The 21,582-nt window shown below is 40.6% G+C and overlaps 1 protein-coding gene across 2 annotated transcripts; it reads right to left on the bottom strand.

Moving 5' to 3' along the window:
* Positions 1-252: 252 nt before the first annotated feature.
* On the bottom strand, positions 253-21,534 carry LOC137273068 (transient-receptor-potential-like protein). 2 transcript variants are annotated; one of them, XM_067805518.1, is made up of 10 exons: positions 20,559-21,534; positions 17,914-18,256; positions 14,729-15,173; positions 12,438-12,633; positions 10,945-11,151; positions 6,910-6,951; positions 3,817-3,852; positions 3,526-3,591; positions 2,376-2,491; positions 253-2,192 (listed from the first exon to the last, which is right to left on the bottom strand). In XM_067805518.1, exons 1-10 carry the CDS (start codon positions 21,483-21,485, stop codon positions 1,790-1,792), a joined length of 2,781 nt encoding a protein of 926 aa, XP_067661619.1. In that variant the 5' UTR covers positions 21,486-21,534; the 3' UTR covers positions 253-1,789. The 2 variants fall into 2 exon arrangements, with proteins under 2 accessions (XP_067661619.1, XP_067661620.1); XM_067805519.1 differs by lacking the exon at positions 3,817-3,852.
* Positions 21,535-21,582: the final 48 nt, after the last annotated feature.

Here is a 21,582-nt window from a genome sequence, read left to right as displayed (position 1 = left end):
TTTTTAGAAAGAAACATTTATAACACTTATATTTTAAATATACATACAGATGTATTGGGCAACACTGTTTTGTGATATTTGTACACGATATTTCGTTAAAAGGATCGAAAGACTGACATTTGTGAGATGTGTATTCAGACATCTCCCTGCAGGTGACCAGCTCAGCTACATAATAACAGTTGCTGGTATCAGATACATCAAGGGAGACACAGTCATGCCCTCATCCAGCTGAGTACAACGCTAACACACACCTGGTTTAACATGGAATGCATTTGATGTAAAACCTCTATTACTTACACATGACTTCATTGATGTATTTATAGTCACCATTATTTTACTTTTGAGCAGTTGAAAAACAACAACATGGAGCCAACCTGTGTCTAAACCTTGCTCATTGCTAAAAGAAGCACAGCATCCTTGGAGTGCCTTTTGTTGTACTTATAACTGGGGATAAGTAGGTGAGACTGTATAGACGTGATCTTGTGTACTTCATCCCCTGTATATCACTTTAAACTTGAGAGTCCCTTTTTCGTAATCAGCTATGCATTCAGGTTTTGGCCTTGTGAATCTCCTCAGTCCATATTGAAAGGAGTGGGAGTAGCCTTTATACTTGACTGCTCATTCACTTGAAACAGACATTATAGTGTACCATTGACAAATCTTTGAAGTCTTGGGCAAAAAGATTGTAAGTGTGTGCAATCACATCTGACAAGATCCGAAACGAGCAGCAAGTCTATGTTATTAGCTTTACATACCTGATACAATGTGGATAATAGAACAAACAATTGTGTATACAGATGTGAGGATAGAGAGATCTCAAGGATGTGTATAGATCAGCACAGAAAACTCCCCGTCTGGCCAACCATCTGGGACAGTCTGCATTGCAACTGGACGGTAGTCTTGGACAAATCTGACTTTGAGTACAATGGCTAAATCCTTAAATGAAACAGATTTGATAACATTAAGCAGTTTCCCTCCTCTTATTTACCCTCTTATTATTTTACTTAATCCAGAAAATTCTGGACTGGAAACTTTCCAACTGGTGTGGTAACTTTTGAGAGTTACCAGACCAGTTGTCTGGCTTAAATCTCAGAGTTGTGTATACAGGTGTGAGGATACAGAGATCTCAGAGTTGTGTGTACAGGTGTGAGGATACAGAGATCTCAGAGTTGTGTGTACAGGTGTGAGGATACAGAGATCTCAGAGTTGTGTGTACATGTGTGAGGATACAGAGATCTCAGAGTTGTGTGTACAGGTGTGAGGATACAGAGATCTCAGAGTTGTGTGTACATGTGTGAGGATACAGAGATCTCAGAGTTGTGTGTACATGTGTGAGGATACAGAGATCTCAGAGTTGTGTGTACAGGTGTGAGGATACAGAGATCTCAGAGTTGTGTGTACAGGTGTGAGGATACAGAGATCTCAGAGTTGTGTGTACAGGTGTGAGGACACAGAGATCTCAGAGTTGTGTGTACAGGTGTGAGGATACAGAGATCTCAGAGTTGTGTGTACAGGTGTGAGGATACAGAGATCTCAGAGTTGTGTGTACAGGTGTGAGGATACAGAGATCTCAGAGTTGTGTGTACAGGTGTGAGGATACAGAGATCTCAGAGTTGTGTGTACAGGTGTGAGGATACAGAGATCTCAGAGTTGTGTGTACAGGTGTGAGGATACAGAGATCTCAGAGTGTGTACAGGTGTGAGGATACAGAGATCTCAGAGTTGTGTGTACAGGTGTGAGGATACAGAGATCTCAGAGTTGTGTGTACAGGTGTGAGGATACAGAGATCTCAGAGTTGTGTATACAGGTGTGTGTGGTAGAGATCTGAACCTATACTAGACATCATTGGGGGTGGGGGAGGGGGTGTTTGCGTCTGGAGACAAGACTGTATTGCATCCTTGACTTCAGACCTCAGCCCGGACATGAGTTCCCACTTCAGGTAATCAAGATCCTGCTGAGAAAGCATGCTGGGGTAGCTGTTGTTGCCATAGCTGTTGTTGTTGTTGAGGTTCTGGTAGCTGTTCCCAAAGTTACTGATACTTGTACTTGAGTTGACCTTCTGAAGGTTATGTAACCTTGGACTTGATGTAGGTGAAACGCCTCTCAGTGTATGGACTATATCTTGGCGGAGGCAGTCCATGTGTGATGAGGTCCGTGCACACTCACGCTTTCTGTCTTCTCGCAGTTCGTATCTGTGGAGAGAAATTACTATGAGGACACTTCTTATCACCACAATTCTAATTTGAGTACAATTTTCTCTTGTACTGACAAGTTCCTGTGATTTAATAAAAAAAACCCAATGACATTGAGGCCTATCAGTGTTTCTCAAAGCATTCTCAAGTTTGGGAGTTCTCCCGACGTAAAAATTCCCTCACCTGAGACTGGAAATATCCTGTTTGATCTCCAGCAGGTCGTCCTCATTTACCCCATCCTGTCGCAGCTGCTTCTTTGTCTGATGGATGTAGCGACTGACCAGGCGACGCATCACATCCTACAACACACACACACAATCAGAATGCAACACACACTACCAGAATACAACACACCAAATCCTACAATAAAACACTCACTACCAGAATACAACACGCTCAATCGCAGACTACAACAAACACACTACCAGAATACAACACACTGTGACACTCCCAGAATAGAACACATAGTTGCAAAATACAACAAACACTAACAGAATACAACACTCACTACCAGAATACAACACGCTCATTCCCAGAATACAACACACACTGCCAGAATTCAACACACTCACAGAATACAACAAACACACTACCAGAATACAACACATTGTGACACTCCCAAAATAGAACACATAGTCCCAAAATACAACAAACAGAATAACAGAATACAACACCCACTACCAGAATACAACACACTCACTCCCACAATAAAACACTCACTACCAGAATACAACACGCTCAATCGCAGACTACAACAAACACACTACCAGAATACAACACACTGTGACACTCCCAGAATAGAACACATAGTTGCAAAATACAACAAACACTAACAGAATACAACACTCACTACCAGAATACAACACACTCACTCCCACAATACAACACTCACTGCCAGAATACAACACGCTCGCTCACAGAATAAAACACACTCATTCCCAGAATACAACACTCACTACCAGAATACAACACGCTCACTCACAGAATAAAACACACTAATTCCCAGAATACAACACTCACTGCCAGAATACAACACACATGGCCGGAAAACAACACACTCACTCCCACAATACAACACACTCGCTCACAGAATACAACACACACTAGCGGAATACAACACACTCACAGAATAGAAAACAAGGTCCCAAAATACAACACGAACACACACACACACACACACACACACACTGTAGGTTACAATATCACAAACCAAGTATAGTTGTGCAGAACAGTATCTCCTACTGACTATAGATGTAAGTTACAGATGTAAGTTACACTGACATTAGATGTAAGTTACAGCAACTTATAACGCCCACACATGAAGTTACAGCACCTGGTACTGTAGAGCATCTGGCTTGGGGGGGATAACTCCACGAACGTCACCATTGTAGGTTGGTCTCTGGAAGTAGACAGCAAGCAGTTTACTGTTTCCTAATGGGTTGAATAGATTGTGTGAATGTACAGCACAAAGTTACTGGATGAGGGCTCCTTAGACTCAGTTACTACATACATGAAGAAGAAACATAGCTACATTACAGAGTAAAACACATACATGGGGTATGGAGACATGTGATGTTGCTGTGTTATGAACAGTGCCTACAGTATTTGTACACAATCTACTTACTTCTTCTATTTCATAGGGATTGCCACTTTCTACAGTCTGCAACAGACATCAAGCAACAAAATGTCTATTGTAAAAAAGCAAAATAAACAAGCATAAACAATTAATGAAAATCTATACTATTACGCAAATCATAGAAATAATTTCACATTTCATAAAATATCAACACATGCTCTTGCTAATAGCCATAACAGATATTTTCAATAATAATTTTCCACACAATATATTAACATTGATAAAACCCACAAAAAAGATTGAACGTTTCTATCCTAATGTTTTGTATGGGTAAATAATAGTGGTTTCATAACAGGTAATGGTATAAATTGGCAGGAATAGCTGCCACAACGTCCATGCACCTTACAAGCAGTCACTATGTTTCTGGGACGGCAGCCCAGTGAGGTAAGCAGAAAGTGATTATCAGCAACAGACCGCCAGTCTGGAAAGGGCTTCAGAATACAGTTAAACAATAACCAACGACATGCAAGGAATGAAGGGTTTTGTGTCCTGGGTAAAGGAATGGGGTGTCACAGAGCCTTTGGCACTTACAGTCACAAGGGACAGAAAATCCACCATTCTAAGCTTTCAAAAGCTTATCTTGTTCCTTACTCACTGGTGTTTTCAGAATGATAGAGGACTGATTACTTATGGAGTGATCAATTGCAACATCAACACTTTGTAGAGTCAATAATGCAACAAAGACACTTGGTAACATCAGTAATCCCAAACAAAGAAGTCAGGAGATGGCAGTAATGTAGCACAGAGAAATCTCTCGGTAACATCAGTAATCCCAAACAAAGAAGTCAGGGGATGGCAGTAATGTAGCACAGAGAAATCTCTCGGTAACATCAGTAATCCGAAACAAAGAAGTCAGGAGATGGCGGTAATGTAGCACAGAGAAATCTCTTGTAACAACAGTAATGCCACAAAGGGAAGTCTCTTATTTGCCAGATATGCCATCCAGAGAAGAGTCTTGAATGTCAGTAATGCCATCCAGAGAAGAGTCTTGAATGTCAGTAATGCCATCCAGAGAAGAGTCTTGAATGTCAATAATGCCATACATAGAAATCTCTTCAATGTCAGTAATACCATACAGAGAAATCTCTTCAATGTCAGTAATACCATACAGAGAAATCTCTTCAATGTCAGTAGTATCACACAGAGAAATCTCTTGATTGTCAATAATACCATACAGAGAAATCTCTTGAATGTCAGTAATCCCATACAGAGAATCTCTTCAATGTCAGTAATACCATACAAAGAAATCTCTTCAATGTCAGTAATACCATACAGAGAATCTCTTCAATGTCAGTAATGCCATCCAGAGAAGAGTCTTGAATGTCAATAATGCCATACAGAGAAATGTCTTCAATGTCAGTAATACCATACAGAGAATCTCTTCAATGTCAGTAATACCATACAAAGATTCTCTTCAATGTCAGTAATACCATACAGAGAAATCTCTTCAATGTCAGTAATACCATACAGAGAAATCTCTTCAATGTCAATAATACCATACAGAGAATCTCTTCAATGTCAGTAATACCATCCAGAGAATCTCTTCAATGTCAGTAATACCATACAGAGAAATCTCTTCAATGTCAATAATGCCATACAGAGAAATCTCTTGAAGGTCAGTAATACCATACAGAGAAATCTCTTGAATGTCAATAATACCATACAGAGAAATCTATTCAATGTCAGTAATACCATACAGAGAATCTCTTCAATGTCAGTAATACCATCCAGAGAATCTCTTGAATGTCAGTGATGCCATACGGAGAAATCTCTTGAATGTCAGTGATGCCATACAGAGAAATCTCTTGAATGTCAGTAATACCATACAGAGAATCTCTTCAGTGTCAGTGATGCCATACAGAGAAATCTCTTGAATGTCAGTAATACCACACACAGAAGAGTCTTGAATGTCAGTTATGCCTCACGGTGAAGTCTTTTGAATGTCAGTAATGTCTCACAATGAAATCTCTTGAAGCTCAGTAATGCCTCACAGTGAAATCTCTTGAATGTCAGTAATGTCTCACAATGAAATCTCTTGAAGGTCAGTAATGCCTCACAGTGAAGTCTCTTGAATGTCAGTGACACTACACAGAGAAATCTCTTCAATGTCAGTATTGCCACACAGAGAAATCTCTTCAATGTCAGTAATGCCAAACAGAGAAATCTCTTAAATGTCAGTAATGCCATAGAGAAATCGCTTCACACAGTGAAGTCTCCTGAATGACAGTAATGCCACACAAAGAAGTCTCGGAAATGTCAGTAATGTCACACTATGTGCAACATGCTGTCTGTTCCTGCAGGGAAATGATTCTTTTGTATAAAATGCTATATTTCTCTCAAACTGTCAGTAATGCTTCACTGTGAGGAACTGCTTTTACTGAATACAATCAGTTATTTACATACCAACAGAAAAAAGTAACTGTGCATAACAGAAGTTACTAAAAAATTACCTTAAATAAAAATGTAGCAAAGAAATTTGCATGAAATTTGATGTCACATACTGCTTGTGGCATGTGCACTTTCTGCACAATAAACATGTCTGCTCTGAACCTGAAGTTCATGGACTTGATAGTGAAAGAACTGTTGATTATTCTCGGAGTCTTACATCCAACCAGCCGTCTGGTCTGACTGGTATGTTTGAGAGTTTCATATCCTGATGAAACATATCTGTATTTCATAAAAACTAACAATGTACAATGCAGAAAATGAATGTGTAACTATAGGTCTTTGTGGAGGGCAACAGTCAGGAAACATGATGTAGACACATGCAGCAACAGATGAACAACCCTTTTTGTACAACGCACATGCAGCGGAACAAATCACACATAACTAAATCATTTCATAATCTTTTCAACAAAAAGGACACAGCCACCACGGACACATGCATCCAGCAAATTTATTGTCAAATGCACCTCTTGTCCTGTATGAGTGAAGGTGCTGGACACACGAACCCCTCCCAGTACATTCCAATGATGCTTAATGTCACATAACTTGTGACTTGTGAGGTGTGCACAGAACACCTAAATCTGATACTACTCAAGTAAATACCCCTGTTGAAGCTGACCCCTACAATGGGCTCACCTTGTAGATATCATATTCCACTGGACCCACAGTCTGTTTAGACTACAACAAACAAAAATGCTAATTTAACTCAGAAGAAAAATAAAAGTGCCAAATCAAGGTTAGCTACAAAGAACTGCATTAGTAGGATGACATTAAACAAACATGGCACAAACTGACCTTATTGTACTTGATATGGTTTGACTACAATGTTGGGAGCAAAGCAAGAGTTGTCTCCCTTTACATAGAATGTCCACCATGTTTATGATGTTTTGGAAATTTTCTTTTAACATTAGCTCAGTAACTTTCCACAAACAAAAATGTTCTGTATGATGTGTAATAACTTGATAGTCATGCTAGTACAATTATCATTACTATATGAGTCGTCATATATCAGATGTGAAAATATACACCGCTTGGAAGATAATAAAGAATGAAGGATTACAATAAAAGGTGATTGAAATTTAACTTACAGATATAGATAAGGAAATGACATACAGATAAGGAAACGACATTCAGTAAAGAAAGGAAGGAAAGGGCATAGGATTGACTGCATGCAATTAATGGACCAGCATTCTGACTGATCTATGACTGACTTGAAGTCTGATTTACTAAAAGGTGACCTATCACTCACTCGTTGATTGGAGGATTGTCTGAAAGAAACTTAAGACAGCCTGACTGTAGCATGACCTGTGGTTGACTTCCTGAAGCCTTATATGATTGAGTGTTGGTGAACGACTGACTGATTATAGCATGACCTATGGTTGACTTCCTGAAGCCTTAAATGAGTGACTCTGGTGTCCCCCGCCGTGATATCACTGGAATATTGCTAAAAGCGGTGTAAAACCAAACTCACTCACTCACTCACTTAAATGACTGACAGTAGGTGAATGACTGTAGCATGACCTATAGCTGACTTCCTGAAGCCTTAAATGGTTGACCGTAGGTGAATGACTGACTGACTGTAGCATGACCTATAGTTGACTTCCTTAGAAGCCATAAATGATTGACAGTAGGTGAATGACTGACTGACTGACTGTAGCGTGACCTGCTGTTCACTTCCTGTTCCTGAAGCCTTAAATGGTTGACCATAGGTGAATGACTGACTGACTGTAGCATGACCTGTGGTTGACTTCCTGAAACCTCAAATGATTGACCATAGGTGACTGACTGCCTGACTGTAGCATGACCTGTGGTTGACTTCCTGAACCCTTACATGATTGACCGTAGGTGACTGACTGCCTGACTGTAGCATGACCTGTGGTTGACTTCCTGAACCCTTACATGATTGACCATAGGTGACTGACTGCCTGACTTGCCTTGAATGATTGACCATAGGTGACTGACTGTAAGATGACCTGTGGTTGACTTCCTGAACCCTTACATGATTGACCGTAGATGACTGACTGCCTGACTGTAGCATGACATGTGGTTGACTTCCTGAACCCTTACATGATTGACCATAGGTGACTGACTGCCTGACTTGCCTTGAATGATTGACCATAGGTGACTGACTGCCTGACTGTAGCATGACCTGTATTCAACTTCCTGAAGCCTTAAATGATTGACCTGTGAAGGTCCTGGGGTAGAATAGGCCTTCAGCAACCCATGCTTGCCATAAAAGGTGACTCTGCATGTCGTAAGAGACGACTAACGGGATCGGGTGGTTAGGCCAGCTGACTTGGTCGACACATGTCATCAGTTCCCAGTTGCACAGATCGATGCTCATGTTGTTGATTGCTGGACTGTCTGGTCCAGACTCCATTATTTACAAGCCGCCACCATATAGCTGGAATATTGCTGAGTGCAGAGTAAAACTAAACTCACTCACTCATTTAAATAACTGACTGTAAGATGACCTATTACTGCAGGTGTTCAATGACTGACTGTAAGATGACCTCTGACTGCAGGTGTTCAATGACTGACTGTAAGATGACCCCTGACTGCAGGTGTTCAATGACTGACTGTAAGATGACCCCTGACTGCAGGTGTTCAATGACTGACTGACTGTAAGATGACCCCTGACTGCAGGTGTTCAATGACTGACTGTAAGATGACCTATGACTGTAGGTGTTCAATGACTGACTGTAAGATTACCTATGGCTGTAGGTGTTCAATGACTGACTGTAAGATGACCTATGACTGCAGGTGTTCAATGACTGACTGTAAGATGACCTCTGACTGCAGGTGTTCAATGACTGACTGTAAGATGACCCCTGACTGCAGGTGTTCAATGACTGACTGTAAGATGACCCCTGACTGCAGGTGTTCAATGACTGACTGTAAGATGACCTATGACTGCAGGTGTTCAATGACTGACTGACTGTAAGATGACCCCTGACTGCAGGTGTTCAATGACTGACTGACTGTAAGATGACCCCTGACTGCAGGTGTTCAATGACTGACTGACTGTAAGATGACTCCTGACTGCAGGTGTTCAATGACTGACTGTAAGATGACCTATGACTGCAGGTGTTCAATGACTGACTGTAAGATGACCCCTGACTGCAGGTGTTCAATGACTGACTGTAAGATGACCCCTGACTGCAGGTGTTCAATGACTGACTGTAAGATGACCTCTGACTGCAGGTGTTCAATGACTGACTGACTGTAAGATGACCCCTGACTGCAGGTGTTCAATGACTGACTGACTGTAAGATGACCCCTGACTGCAGGTGTTCAATGACTGACTGACTGTAAGATGACCCCCTGACTGCAGGTGTTCAATGACTGACTGTAAGATGACCTCTGATTGCAGGTGTTCAATGACTGACTGTAAGATGACCTCTGACTGCAGGTGTTCAATGACTGACTCGCTGTAGGCTGACCTATGACTGCAGGTGTTCAATGACTGACTCGCTGTAGGCTGACCTATGGCTGTAGATGTTCAATGACTAACTGTAAGATGACCTCTGACTGCAGGTGTTCAATGACTGACTCGCTGTAAGATGACCTATGACTGTAGATGTTCAATGACTGACTGTAAGATGACCTCTGACTGCAGGTGTTCAATGACTGACTCGCTGTAGGCTGACCTATGACTAGGTGTTACTGATGAAGGTTAGACTGACGGTTGGATTAAACAAGCGTCATCACCATTTTGGGGTCTGCCACACATATCTACCAAGTAACACTCACAGATATCAAGAAGATTTTGAGTTCTGCTCTGGAAACGAAACACACCTCTCACTTTTGAGACTATGTCTGAGACATTTCCATGGAAACCAAGAAAATAATCAATCACAAAAACCTGTTAATACCAAAAGGCACCACTATAGGTTCAGACTGATATATCTACCAAGTTTTGCAGAAAAACATTGTATGGTTTTTGAGTTTTGCTCCGGAAATGAAGCCCATCCCTCCATTTTGAGACTATGTCCAAAACATTTCCATGGAAAGAGAAAATAAGAAATCACAGAAACCTGTACATAGCAAAAGGCACAACTTCAGGTTCTGATTGATATAAATACCAAGTTTTGCTGAAATATATTGAACGGTTTTTGAGTTCTGCTCCGGAAACGAAGCCCACCTCACCATAAGACTAATACCAAAATGTTCCATGGAAAAACAAAAAAATATAAAAGCCAAGAATCTGTAAATAGCAAAAGGCACAACAATAGGCTGAGATTACTATACCTATCAAGTTTGGTCTAAAAATATTGAACGGTTTCTGAGTTATGCTCCGGAAACAAAATGATTACGGACAGATGGACAGACGAGGCGTCGACTCTCCCCGCATTACATGCCAGGGGGATAATTAGTGACTGTAGGATGACCCATGACTGACTGTAGGTGTTCAATGTTACCCTGTAGGATAATAACTAACTGTAGGATGACTTGTGGTTGATATTGGTTGAAAAACTGTTGATGTGAAAATTGAACAGAAAAATTTAAATTAAGAAACCTCAGCTGGCAAGACAAAATTAAATGAAAGTTGGTAACATGGTATAAACAAACAACAAGACAACAAAATTGAGGGTAATGTACTGATAACAACTAAATTGTAAGAATTAGCGACCAGAAAGCAACTGATGGGCAACATAGTGTTTGACCTACCCTGATTGTTCCCTCAGATGTCTTACGCTGGCTGTTGCGACTTGCTTGACAACATGAACAGAAAATGTTCTTAAGTCCACGCAGGAAATAATAGATGGACTTAGGACTGATGATGAGATTGAAGGGAGGAGGGAGGGTGGAACCCTCATCAAAATATCCCATCCAGAGTTTGGAGCGAGAAAATTTCCACTCCATGTCAGCATGGTTCTGAAACAACACAGACAAACACAATAACAAACATGTATAGGTGTTCCACCAGTCACAGTGACAACTCCCACTCCACTACTGCACCATCCAAAAACACTCATCATGTCCAATGTTAACAATGTGAAAACTGCTCCACTATCTACACCACACTCTGATGTCCAAAGGAAATTTTGATTTATCAGAAAACCTAACGTTAACAAGGATGATGAGAGTTCCGGTGCTACAGCTCTTGACAACAGTGATGTCTTGCAGTATCACACATGGCAAAGCACATGGGTCTCAGACAGGTAGCTCTACATTATTACATGTAGGGTGTAAGGTCTTTAATGGATGTAGGGTGTAAGATCTCTAGTGGATGCAGGGTGTAAGGTCTTAAGTGGATGTAGGGTGTAAGGTCTTTAGTGGATGTAGGGTGTAAGGTCTTTAGTGGATGCAGGGTGTAAGGTCTTTAGTGGATGCAGGGTGTAAGGTCTTTAGGGGATGTAGGGTGTAAGGTCTTAAATGGATGTAGGGTGTAAGATCTCTAGTGGATGCAGGGTGTAAGGTCTTTAGTGGATGTAGGGTGTAAGATCTCTAGTGGATGTAGGGTGTAAGATCTCTAGTGGATGTAGGGTGTAAGGTCTGTGGTGGATGCAGGGTGTAAGGTCTTTAGTGGATGCAGGGTGTAAGGTCTTAAGTGGATGCAGGATGTAAGGTCTGTAGTGGATTTAGGGTGTAAGGTCTGTAGTGGATGTAGGGTGTAAGGTCTTTAGTGGATGTAGGGTGTAAGGTCTTTAGTGGATGTAGGGTGTAAGGTCTTTAGTGGATACAGGGTGTAAGATCTCTAGTGGATTTAGGGTGTAAGGTCTTTAGTGGATGCAGGGTGTAAGGTCTGTAGTGGATTTAGGGTGTAAGGTCTTTATTGGATGCAGGGTGTAAGATCTCTAGTGGATGCAGGGTGTAAGGTCTTTAGTGGATGTAGGGTGTAAGGTCTTTAGTGGATGGAGTAGTAAAGTCTGTAGAAGATGCAGGATGTAAGGTCCTTAGTAGATGTAGGGTGTAAGGTCTTTAGTGGATGGAGTAGTAAAGTCTGTAGAAGATGTAGGGTGTAAGGTGTTTAGAAGATGTAGGGTGTAAGGTCTTTAGTAGATTTTGGGTGTAAGGTCTTTAGTGGATGGAGTAGTAAAGTCTGTAGAAGATGTAGGGTGTAAGGTGTTTAGTGCATGTAGTGTGTGAAGTCTTTAGTAGATGCAGGGTGTAAGGTCTTTAGTGGAGGGTGTAGAGCGTAGGGTGTAAGGTTTCCTCACCTCAATGTCCTGGAAGGAACTTGACATCATAGCAATGAGCATATTGAGCAAGACGACGATGGTCATGCCATGGTAAAGCATAAACAGCAACTCCCCTGTGGCGATGGTGAATGTCTGAGCATGATTGATCTCTACAGCTTTTGGGGGAGTGAGACTGAACAGCGACCAGAAGAGTGTTGTGTAGGCACCAGGCAAACTACAAACAACACAAGACAAACAGCTACAACAGGTACAACAGTTACAAGGAAGATCATGTAATCCCCCATGTACAGGGACTAGTCTGGTACTGGCTATGGGCACCTAAATCCATCTCCTCAAGCAGCATTACCCCAACATCTGCTTCTAATTCCACATCGGAGTGAAAGAGTTAAAATGTAAAGTCACGTGGCAGTATTTCAGCCATATTGTGACTAAACCAAGTTGTAAATTCACCACAAATGCTTGTAAAATATAAAAATGTGTCAACAAAGGACAGTAAAACCAACTAGAATGGCACAGCATTTTAGAAGTAAAACTTGAATCTATCTCTAAAACTGGATTTCAAATTCAGACTCTAAAACTGGATTTCAAATTCAGACCAGACAGTATAAAAATTGTTAGCAATTTAGACACATCTAGCCATACATTAAAAATACACATATGTTACAAGTAAACACAGTGGAAAGTTTCTGTGTACTGGGAATGTTTTGGGACTTATGTAACCTCTCAGAGGACAATATTTTTACAGTACTTTGACCCCACAGAGCCACTAACAATCAATGTTACTAATCTAAACTACTAATTATTAAAATACAGTAAAACCTTGTTAACTCCAACTTGCTTAACTCCAAATATCAGTTAACTCCAAGTAACAAGTCCCAACTCGCTTTTCTTTATTTATCATTATTTAACTCGATTTACCGCCAACCCGCTTAACTCCAAAAATCGGATTAGTCCAAGTCAGACTGTGGTCCAAGGCCATGAAACTTACCTGATAACTCCAATGAGGGTTAACAACATGTAGTATTCTGTAGTAATCAATCCTCACCTGTCTGCCTCGACCTGTCAGGGTTACTGCTTGACACCAACTGCATCAGTTGAGTCAGCTGAAACAACTCATTAGCCGATGACACTGATTGCAGCTTGTTAAATTGCAAGCGAACTACGTGCTATGACAACATACAGGGACTTTGAAATAAGTGGCTGTAAAAAACTCAGATTGGAGTATTTATGCAAGACAAGGAGGAAGACGATGACAAAGAAAATGATGACGATCTACAACTTGAACCTGTTGATGCAAAGAGTGCATTGCTCAAATATGAAGAGATACAGAGACACTTACAGGCTAACGAAGGAACTGCAGAAGTGCAGAAACACTTGACTTTAATTCAAAATTTTCTTGCAGAAACAGCTTCAATGTGACAACAAGAGACAGAAACTAATGTCAAACTATTTTTCGATGTAAACCCGAGATCTCTTTTACATTCAACATAAATGGCTGCCAACAGTGATAGGAGTGTACGACGCGCCATGTAAGTTCTGACATGGTTTTTGTCCAGATGTTAATGTATGTACCTTAATATGTGTATATTTATATACATGTGTATGGAATAATAAATAAATCTATTTTAAAAAAGCGCCAAATGATGTCATTATCCATAGTTGTCTTTACTTAGCCTAGTCACATATACAAATGTGTAAAAGGTATACGATGAGTTTAACAAGAAAGCCTGAATATTTAACTGAACTTCCAACATCTGAAAACTCCAAGTTTTTTATTAGTCCCCTGAACTTCGAGTTAACAAGGTCTTACTTTACATCTTCATTTCATCAAATTGAAGTTGATTACTTGCAAAATAACACAATATTGGCTGCATTAGATTTGATGATTACATAATGCTGTGGGTTTGTAGTCCTGCATGAAAAGGCAATATTTAGACAATGCTGCCTATCCTTGCAGACATATTCTACTGATCTCCTACCCATCATTGTACATATATACTACCTGTCCTCGAAGACATACTCTACCTGTCCTTGTAGACATACCTGACCTTGTAGATATATTTTACCTGTCCCTGTAGATAAGCCTTATCTGTCCTTGTAGATATACACAAAATGTTTTCGTAGATAATATTCTACCTGTGCTTGTAGATATACTCTACCTGTCCATCTGGATGTTCAACTGAGTCTACAAATAACTGCTATTTCTGGTTTTTTTCCTTGCTTTCTTTACATGTTTTCTTGGCCATCACTGGCAACAGTGCTACAAGATCCTACTTGTTATTACACTAAGTCATGAAAAGACATCTTACGTGAAGAAAACATCCTCTGCATCTTCGTTGCTGGGGTAGTAGTACCAGTAGAGTTGATTGATTCCACAAGCGAAGGATGTAAGCACCAGGAAGAAGATGAACAAAAACTTAGCAATGTCAATGAGCATACATCCGAGAGATATCTGGAGTGGACCAAGATGTTGATTGGCTTGGAACAGGTATATAATCCGAGCAAAGCTAAAAACGTTTGCAATGGCGAATAAAGATTCTGAGATGAGGGTAGGTTCGTTGTGTGGCCAGTCTCTCCTTGCTAATTCTTTTGGGCCATAGTTTCCAGACTCGATCTGGAGGAATGCAACACATCGCAGTGAGAATGTTGCGAGATAAAGTGACAGCATGATAAAGTCCAGCCAATTCCACCACTGTCGCACGTATGCCTTGAGACCCTCCTCCCACAGCTGCTTGCACTCTGCCCATATAAACCCTGAAAATACAGGTATTTAGTGAAGTGTAAGTGAACTGTGATAATGTGTGAAAATATTATACAGTACACCAATAAACCCTAAAATATGCTCAACTCAGCGAACATTATTTCATGTTACGTCATTTTGGGGGTCAAGAGGATGATACATGGTTTGTGATGTTTTCCTTAATCACTGTTTTACTGCTGGCAGGATTAGACTGAAATCTGATATGACACAAGGCATTGTCGCATACCCTTGAAGAGATGTGGTATTGATACAGGCTCGACAACGATGACACACTGCAACATAGTGTGATTGAAGAAAGCTAATGGGGAATGTTGTTCCTAAGCTTGTCCAAATTCAGTTTATGTCAATGGCTGAAGTAGAGAAGTGGTTTTGGTGCAGTACAAAGGAGTATATCTTCATCCTGAATATTACTTTTGTCAGTTTTAAGAATGCATATGCTGCTCCAAGCTGACAAAATACTTAGAGGGGCCTGTTTAATAAACTTTCAGGACTATGCTCTGTAGTTCTGTAGTGGTTCCAACACACAAATATTTTCAAGCCTCACTTTGACCTTGACATGAATGTCTTATTGGTATGAAACATATAGAAATAGAAATAAAGAAGTTGCTTATTCAAGGGGAGTCTTGAATGTCTATGAAGAAAATCCAGTGAACGTTTCCGTAGGTATCTAGCTGACAAGCTTAACATGTAACTTAACATGCTGAAATCCGCAAAGTGTCGCTGTGACCTTCAAACTCAACTTGGCCCTGTGCCTTCCCTAGATAAAACTTGGTATTGAATATGAAGCAAATCGAGTGACCTTGATATATCTCACTGACAAGTGTAAAACGTCAAAGCCCTCTTGTGACTTGGAATTGAAGGTCAATGTCACTAAACCTGTGTTTGTGTGTGTTTGGGGGGGAGGGGGTGAGATGGATGGATGGATGGATGGATGGATGGATGGATGGATCGATGGATCGATGCATGTATGTTTCATACTATATTCCCCAGCTTCCCACCAGACAAATACTTTTGCAATCATTCATTGCTTTTATATGTTATAATTAACATCTGTTTCAGATTTGGACAAAACTGGTGGAGAGATAAAGATTTCAGAAAATTTTACCGTTATGTAATACATAAAATACACAAGGAGTGACACTCCTGATGCTAAAACTCTGACTGAAAACTGAGGCGCACGACTATTTTAATGTGCTGTTCAAAAGAACCTTATGTTTAGCACCTAAAAAATGTGTTGAGTTGTAGGTTATTCTTTCACCTTTAAGCTTATTGTTTTCAATTTGTCTCACTGCATTTCATGTTTGACCACTGACCCCTCCATTAGCACTACCGTCTCCCCTCAGCCTCTCTTTGGTATACCATCACCAGGATCAGGACAAAGACCATCAGGGAGGGAACATACACCATCAGGGTCAGGACATTCACCATCAGGGTCAGGACATTCACCATTAGGGTCAGGACATATACCCTCAGGGTCAGGACATATACCCTCAGGGTCAGGACATGTACTATCAGGGTCAGGACATACACAATCAGGGTCAGGACATGTACTATCAGGGTCAGGACATACACAATCAGGGTCAGGACATGTACTATCAGATAGACAACATACTATAGGCGAGACGACATATGATCAGGACGAGAACATAGGTAAAAAAAGGACGGGACAATTGGATAATGACCAGCAAAAATACATTATTTCAACAAATCATGTCTGTCATGTCGGACTGTTAGTGAGTCAGTCCATCAGTCTCTCTAATCTCAAACTGTCAGTCTCTCATGCGTTTGCCTCTAAGACAATTCCCAGTGATGTCCTACAACTCCAAGTGATGTCCTACAACACTGTTGTCATACAACTCCCAGTGATGTCTTACAACTCTCAGTGATGTCTTACAATTCCCAGTAATGCCCTACAACTCTCAGTGATATCCTACAACTCCCAGTGATGTCCTTCAACTCCCAGTGATGTCCTACAACTCCCAGTGATGTCTTACAATTCCCAGTGATGTCCTACAACTCTGTGTTGTTGTACAACTCCAAGTGATGTCCTACAATACTGTGTTGTCATACAACTCCCAGTGATGTCTTACAACTCTCAGTGATATCTTACAACTCCCAGTGATGTCCTACAACTCTCAGTGATATCCTACAACTCCCAGTGATGTCCTTCAACTCCCAGTGATGTCCTACAACTCCCAGTGATGTCCTACAACTCCAGTGTTGTCCTTCAATCACCAGTGTTGTCCTGTAACTCCCAGTGATGTTTTACAGCTCCCAGTGATGTCCTACAACTCCTAGTGATGTCCTACAACCACCATTGATGCCCTACAACTCAACTTCCAGTGTTGTCCTAAAACTTACAGGGATGCTCTATGACTCCTAGTGAAGTCCTACAACTCCAGTGATGCCCTACAACTGCCAGTGATTTCCTACAACTCCAGTTTTGTCTTACATGTCCCAGTGATGTCTTACAACTCCCAGTGATGTCCTACAATTCCCAGTGATGTCCTACAAGTCTGTGTTATCCTACAAGTGCTGTCCTCCCAGTTATTATCTACGACACCTGGTGATGTCGTACAACTCTCAGTGATGTTCTACAACTCTCAGTGTTGTCCTATAAATGATGTCCTACAATTCCCAGTGATGTCCTACAACTTCCACTGATGTCCTACAATTCTCAGTGTTGTCCGACAAGTTCAGGTGATGTTCTACAACTCCCCGTGTTGTCCTCACCTGTCACCCAGAGCACTATCATCCACTCCAACTCTGATGGAGGTAATCCACGAAATTTCTCCCGCTTGTGAGAAGTACTGATGTCTGTTGATGCACAAACTAACAGAAATAAAAACACCCCGAATGATGCACTGTGGTAAAGAAACTTCATGAAGGGACTGCGAAGGAGCTGTCCTATTTTACTGCGTGGGAACACCCAGTAGTACACAGCCATGAAGGGCAGCAGCAGGATGAGCCCAATGCAGATGAGGAATTTGGTGAAGCCGTTGCGTTTCCTCCATCCTGGGAGTCCCTCATACCAGATGGATGTGAGGAGCTGTTGACAGTGTGGATGAGCTACGAACTGGAAATACAGGCCATATTTAGAGTCAAAGGTGAGCTACAAACTAGAAATACAGGTCATATTTAGAGTCAAAGGTGAGCTACAAAATCGAAACTACAGGGCACACTTTGAGTCAAAAGTGAGCTACAAACTGAAATACAGGCAATATTTAGAGACAAAGGTGACCTACAAACTAGAACTACAGACCATACTTAGAGTCAAAGGTGACCTACAAACTAGAACTACAGACCATATTTAGAGACAAAGGTGACCTACAAACTAGAACTAAAGACCATACTTAGAGACAAAGGTGACCTACAAACTAGAACTACAGACCATACTTAGAGACAAAGGTGACCTACAAACTAGGACTACAGACCATACTTAGAGTCAAAGTTGAGCTACAAACTAGGACTACAGGTCATACTTAGAGTCAAAGTTGAGCTACAAACTAGGACTACAGACTATACTTAGAGTCAAAGTTGAGCTACAAAATAGGACTACAGGTCATATTTAGAGCTAATGGAAATGTAGGCCATAGTAAGTGTGAAAAGTGAGCTAGTGAGCCAGTATGGGTATAGAATGGTTCTTTTCAGAGGCAATTGAACTGCATTGTTGGAATATTTTCCATACAAACATATCATCTGCATGACCCCTCAGTCATGATGCTCAGTATGTGTGGTAGGGTCATATTTTTACATTATGTTTAATTGTATAAATATGGTATCATTTTAAAATAGTTTTGATCGTGGTAGTTTTTTATTGGAGTAGTGTTTTTTTATTAGCGTATGTATGGTATTTGTCTCCAGCTTGATTACACCAAGCTGTACGTTGGATCTATTGTGTCATTGTGGCAGAACAGGGTGTTGTTTTATTCTCATCTCAGAGGGCAAGCTATTCTTCGATCTCTGACTGGTCATCTTAAAGTTGTATGTTTTCTTCTTTACTACCAACAGCACATTTTAGTTAGTCTACCACATACAGCTGCACAAGAAGCACCTACATATATGACAGTTAGTGACATTTTAACGGACGGCTGATTTCTGCTCTCCTTTTTCTCTACAACATCTCTGTTTAAGGCTGGTAAACTTGATCTTAAACATTTTATGTAGGATGTAATATTTGTTAAATATAGTTATATTATAAATATCATTCTTGCTCACGTTATAATATTAATGTGTGATGTGAAGATATGAATGTGTTTTATGAATAGTATAAGTCAAATAATATGTGTTTATAGGCATTATTTTCATGTTTATTGCATCAGGATTACTAGTACAAGTTTACTAGTAATACTTTAAATATTTTATGAAACTCAGGTGACACACAAGCATGTGTGCCTACACAACAGCCATCTTTGTCGGCCATTTTTTATACCTGTTGCAGATAAATGTAATGTGTGTACCACTTGAGATGTCATATCATTTCATAACTATTTATTGTATATATTTCTATGAATATCACAGTACATATAACTGTAGGATATATGTATATTATGTAGGTTTGTTTTATAGAGTTGGTTACTTTGTGGTGCTATGCTACTTATAGATGGACTTGCTGTGAAGATCTTTTTAGGTACATACTGTCACCCAAGTACCATATACTTGGTATGTATTTTGTCCTTTTAATGTGTTTGTATCTCATGTTATTATTGCTGCTAATATGTGTGGAAATGTATGTATTTTCTGTCATGATTATAACTGTAATGCTATTAATGGATATTTTCTGGTGAACTGCATGTGTTTATTAACGATGTCTACCTGGAATTAATGCAGTTCAGGTAATTTGTATTAGTATATTGTGATTGTGTGATCTGCTGTATTAGTACATATGTTATGATCGTTTCATTGATTATATTTATTATTATGTAACAGGGTGGAAACCAGAACCAATAAATATATATCTAAGCACAATAAATTGTGACATAGGTCACAGCTCACAACCCCAGCATCCGTTAGTCATCATTGAATACAGAACCACCCCTTACCCTGCTACATATACATGACCATCATAAAGTGATAACGTGGGCTCTAAACTGGAATTAAATGTCAAAATCATAACCACTGGGTGACATGTAAAGGCTACCGTCAGGACTATTATATGAACAGAATAGGACTACATGTGAGTTCATTTTTAATGTTGCAAACAACATCAGGAAAACACCAGAAGGTAGGCCATATTGAGTTGACTGGTGTGGAAACTGTTATGTCTGTGCCCAATAAATAACAACACAGCCAGCAACACTGACACTATTCAACCACAACTGAAAACGTGTGCTGATGTAAGAAGTATGGAATAATACAAAGTGCTGAATTTACTTCACCTGTTTCTGCTCATACTTGAGTGCCAGTTTTAATCTGGACAAGGTGAGCTTATCGTTGTCATCCTCCTCCTCCTCCTCCTCTTCTCCATCTGTCATCTTATTCAGCACAGCAATGACCTCCTCACTACTGCGACACTGGTCCAGAAGGTCGCATGCATACTTCCGACACTGATGAGCTAACTGCAGGTATGAGTCTTTGAATTCGTTTTCTCGGAGCGCCAGTTTGTCTAGCTCCCACGACAACATGAAGGCTGTAAGTACTGGGTCTGGGCTGGTGAGAGAGATCCATGCTGGACTTGCTAAGGCCCGGTAGGTATTGATTCTGAGCAGTGAATGTCGTAAGCTGTCAGCATGAACTTGTGCTTGACATCGTTTGCAGGAGCATGATAGTTGATGGGGGCGTTCAATGGTTGCACCATGGAGTAGTAAAAGTTGCAGTATCTCAAACTGGTTGCAGTGAGCAGCCAGGATCACAGGAGAAATGTCTGGAGAGTAGTCAAAACTTTCTTCATCCATATGACGTGTTTTTGACCAATCGTAACCTAGCATTTCTCGTGTAATTGAAGGATGCTCAATCAACATCTCAACAATACGATATACACCTTCCCTTATTGCGTACAATAATGCATCGCCGATCTTGACACCATCCTGCTTCAACAGTAGCTCCACAATTTCCGTGTTTTCATTGTCCACAGCAATCTGAATGGCTGAACGACCCAACATGTCCGTACAGTTGACGTTCACTGGATTTGAACCATGGAGACAGCGAATCATTGTAGGCTTGTCTCCCTTTTCAGCAGCATCCAGAAATATCCTCTCTTGGGGGTCCATCCTACTTCCCTGTTTAATTGTTTCCAGGGGGATGTCCACTGCTCGCGTTGAACCACGTGAACCTGATCGTTTACTGCCGTAGCCAGTCAGCACCATGGTGGAGGCAAGTTGCTAACAGGTCTTCCCTTGTCCAGGGGGAAGTACGCACACAATTACTCAGGGTCAGGCTTCTGAAATAAACAACGACAAGTGC

The sequence above is a fragment of the Haliotis asinina genome, chromosome 2 (assembly GCF_037392515.1).
Source record: "Haliotis asinina isolate JCU_RB_2024 chromosome 2, JCU_Hal_asi_v2, whole genome shotgun sequence".
In the NCBI taxonomy this organism is placed as follows: domain Eukaryota; kingdom Metazoa; phylum Mollusca; class Gastropoda; order Lepetellida; family Haliotidae; genus Haliotis; species Haliotis asinina.
Note: the sequence above shows the minus strand (reverse complement) of the source record. Positions and strands in the feature narration are given on the sequence as shown.

What these genes read in the sequence shown, in the direction of transcription:
- LOC137273068 (XM_067805518.1), bottom strand. Translation starts at nt 21,485, where the DNA reads ATGGTGCTGACTGGCTACGGCAGTAAACGATCAGGTTCACGTGGTTCA. An exon ending in GCAGAGGATGTTTTCTTCAC is followed by an intron (nt 12,634 to 14,728) that starts GTAAGATGTCTT and finishes TGTTGTTTGTAG; the next exon opens with TTTGCCTGGTGCCTACACAA. An exon ending in CATCTGAGGGAACAATCAGG is followed by an intron (nt 6,952 to 10,944) that starts GTAGGTCAAACA and finishes TGTTTGTTGTAG; the next exon opens with TCTAAACAGACTGTGGGTCC.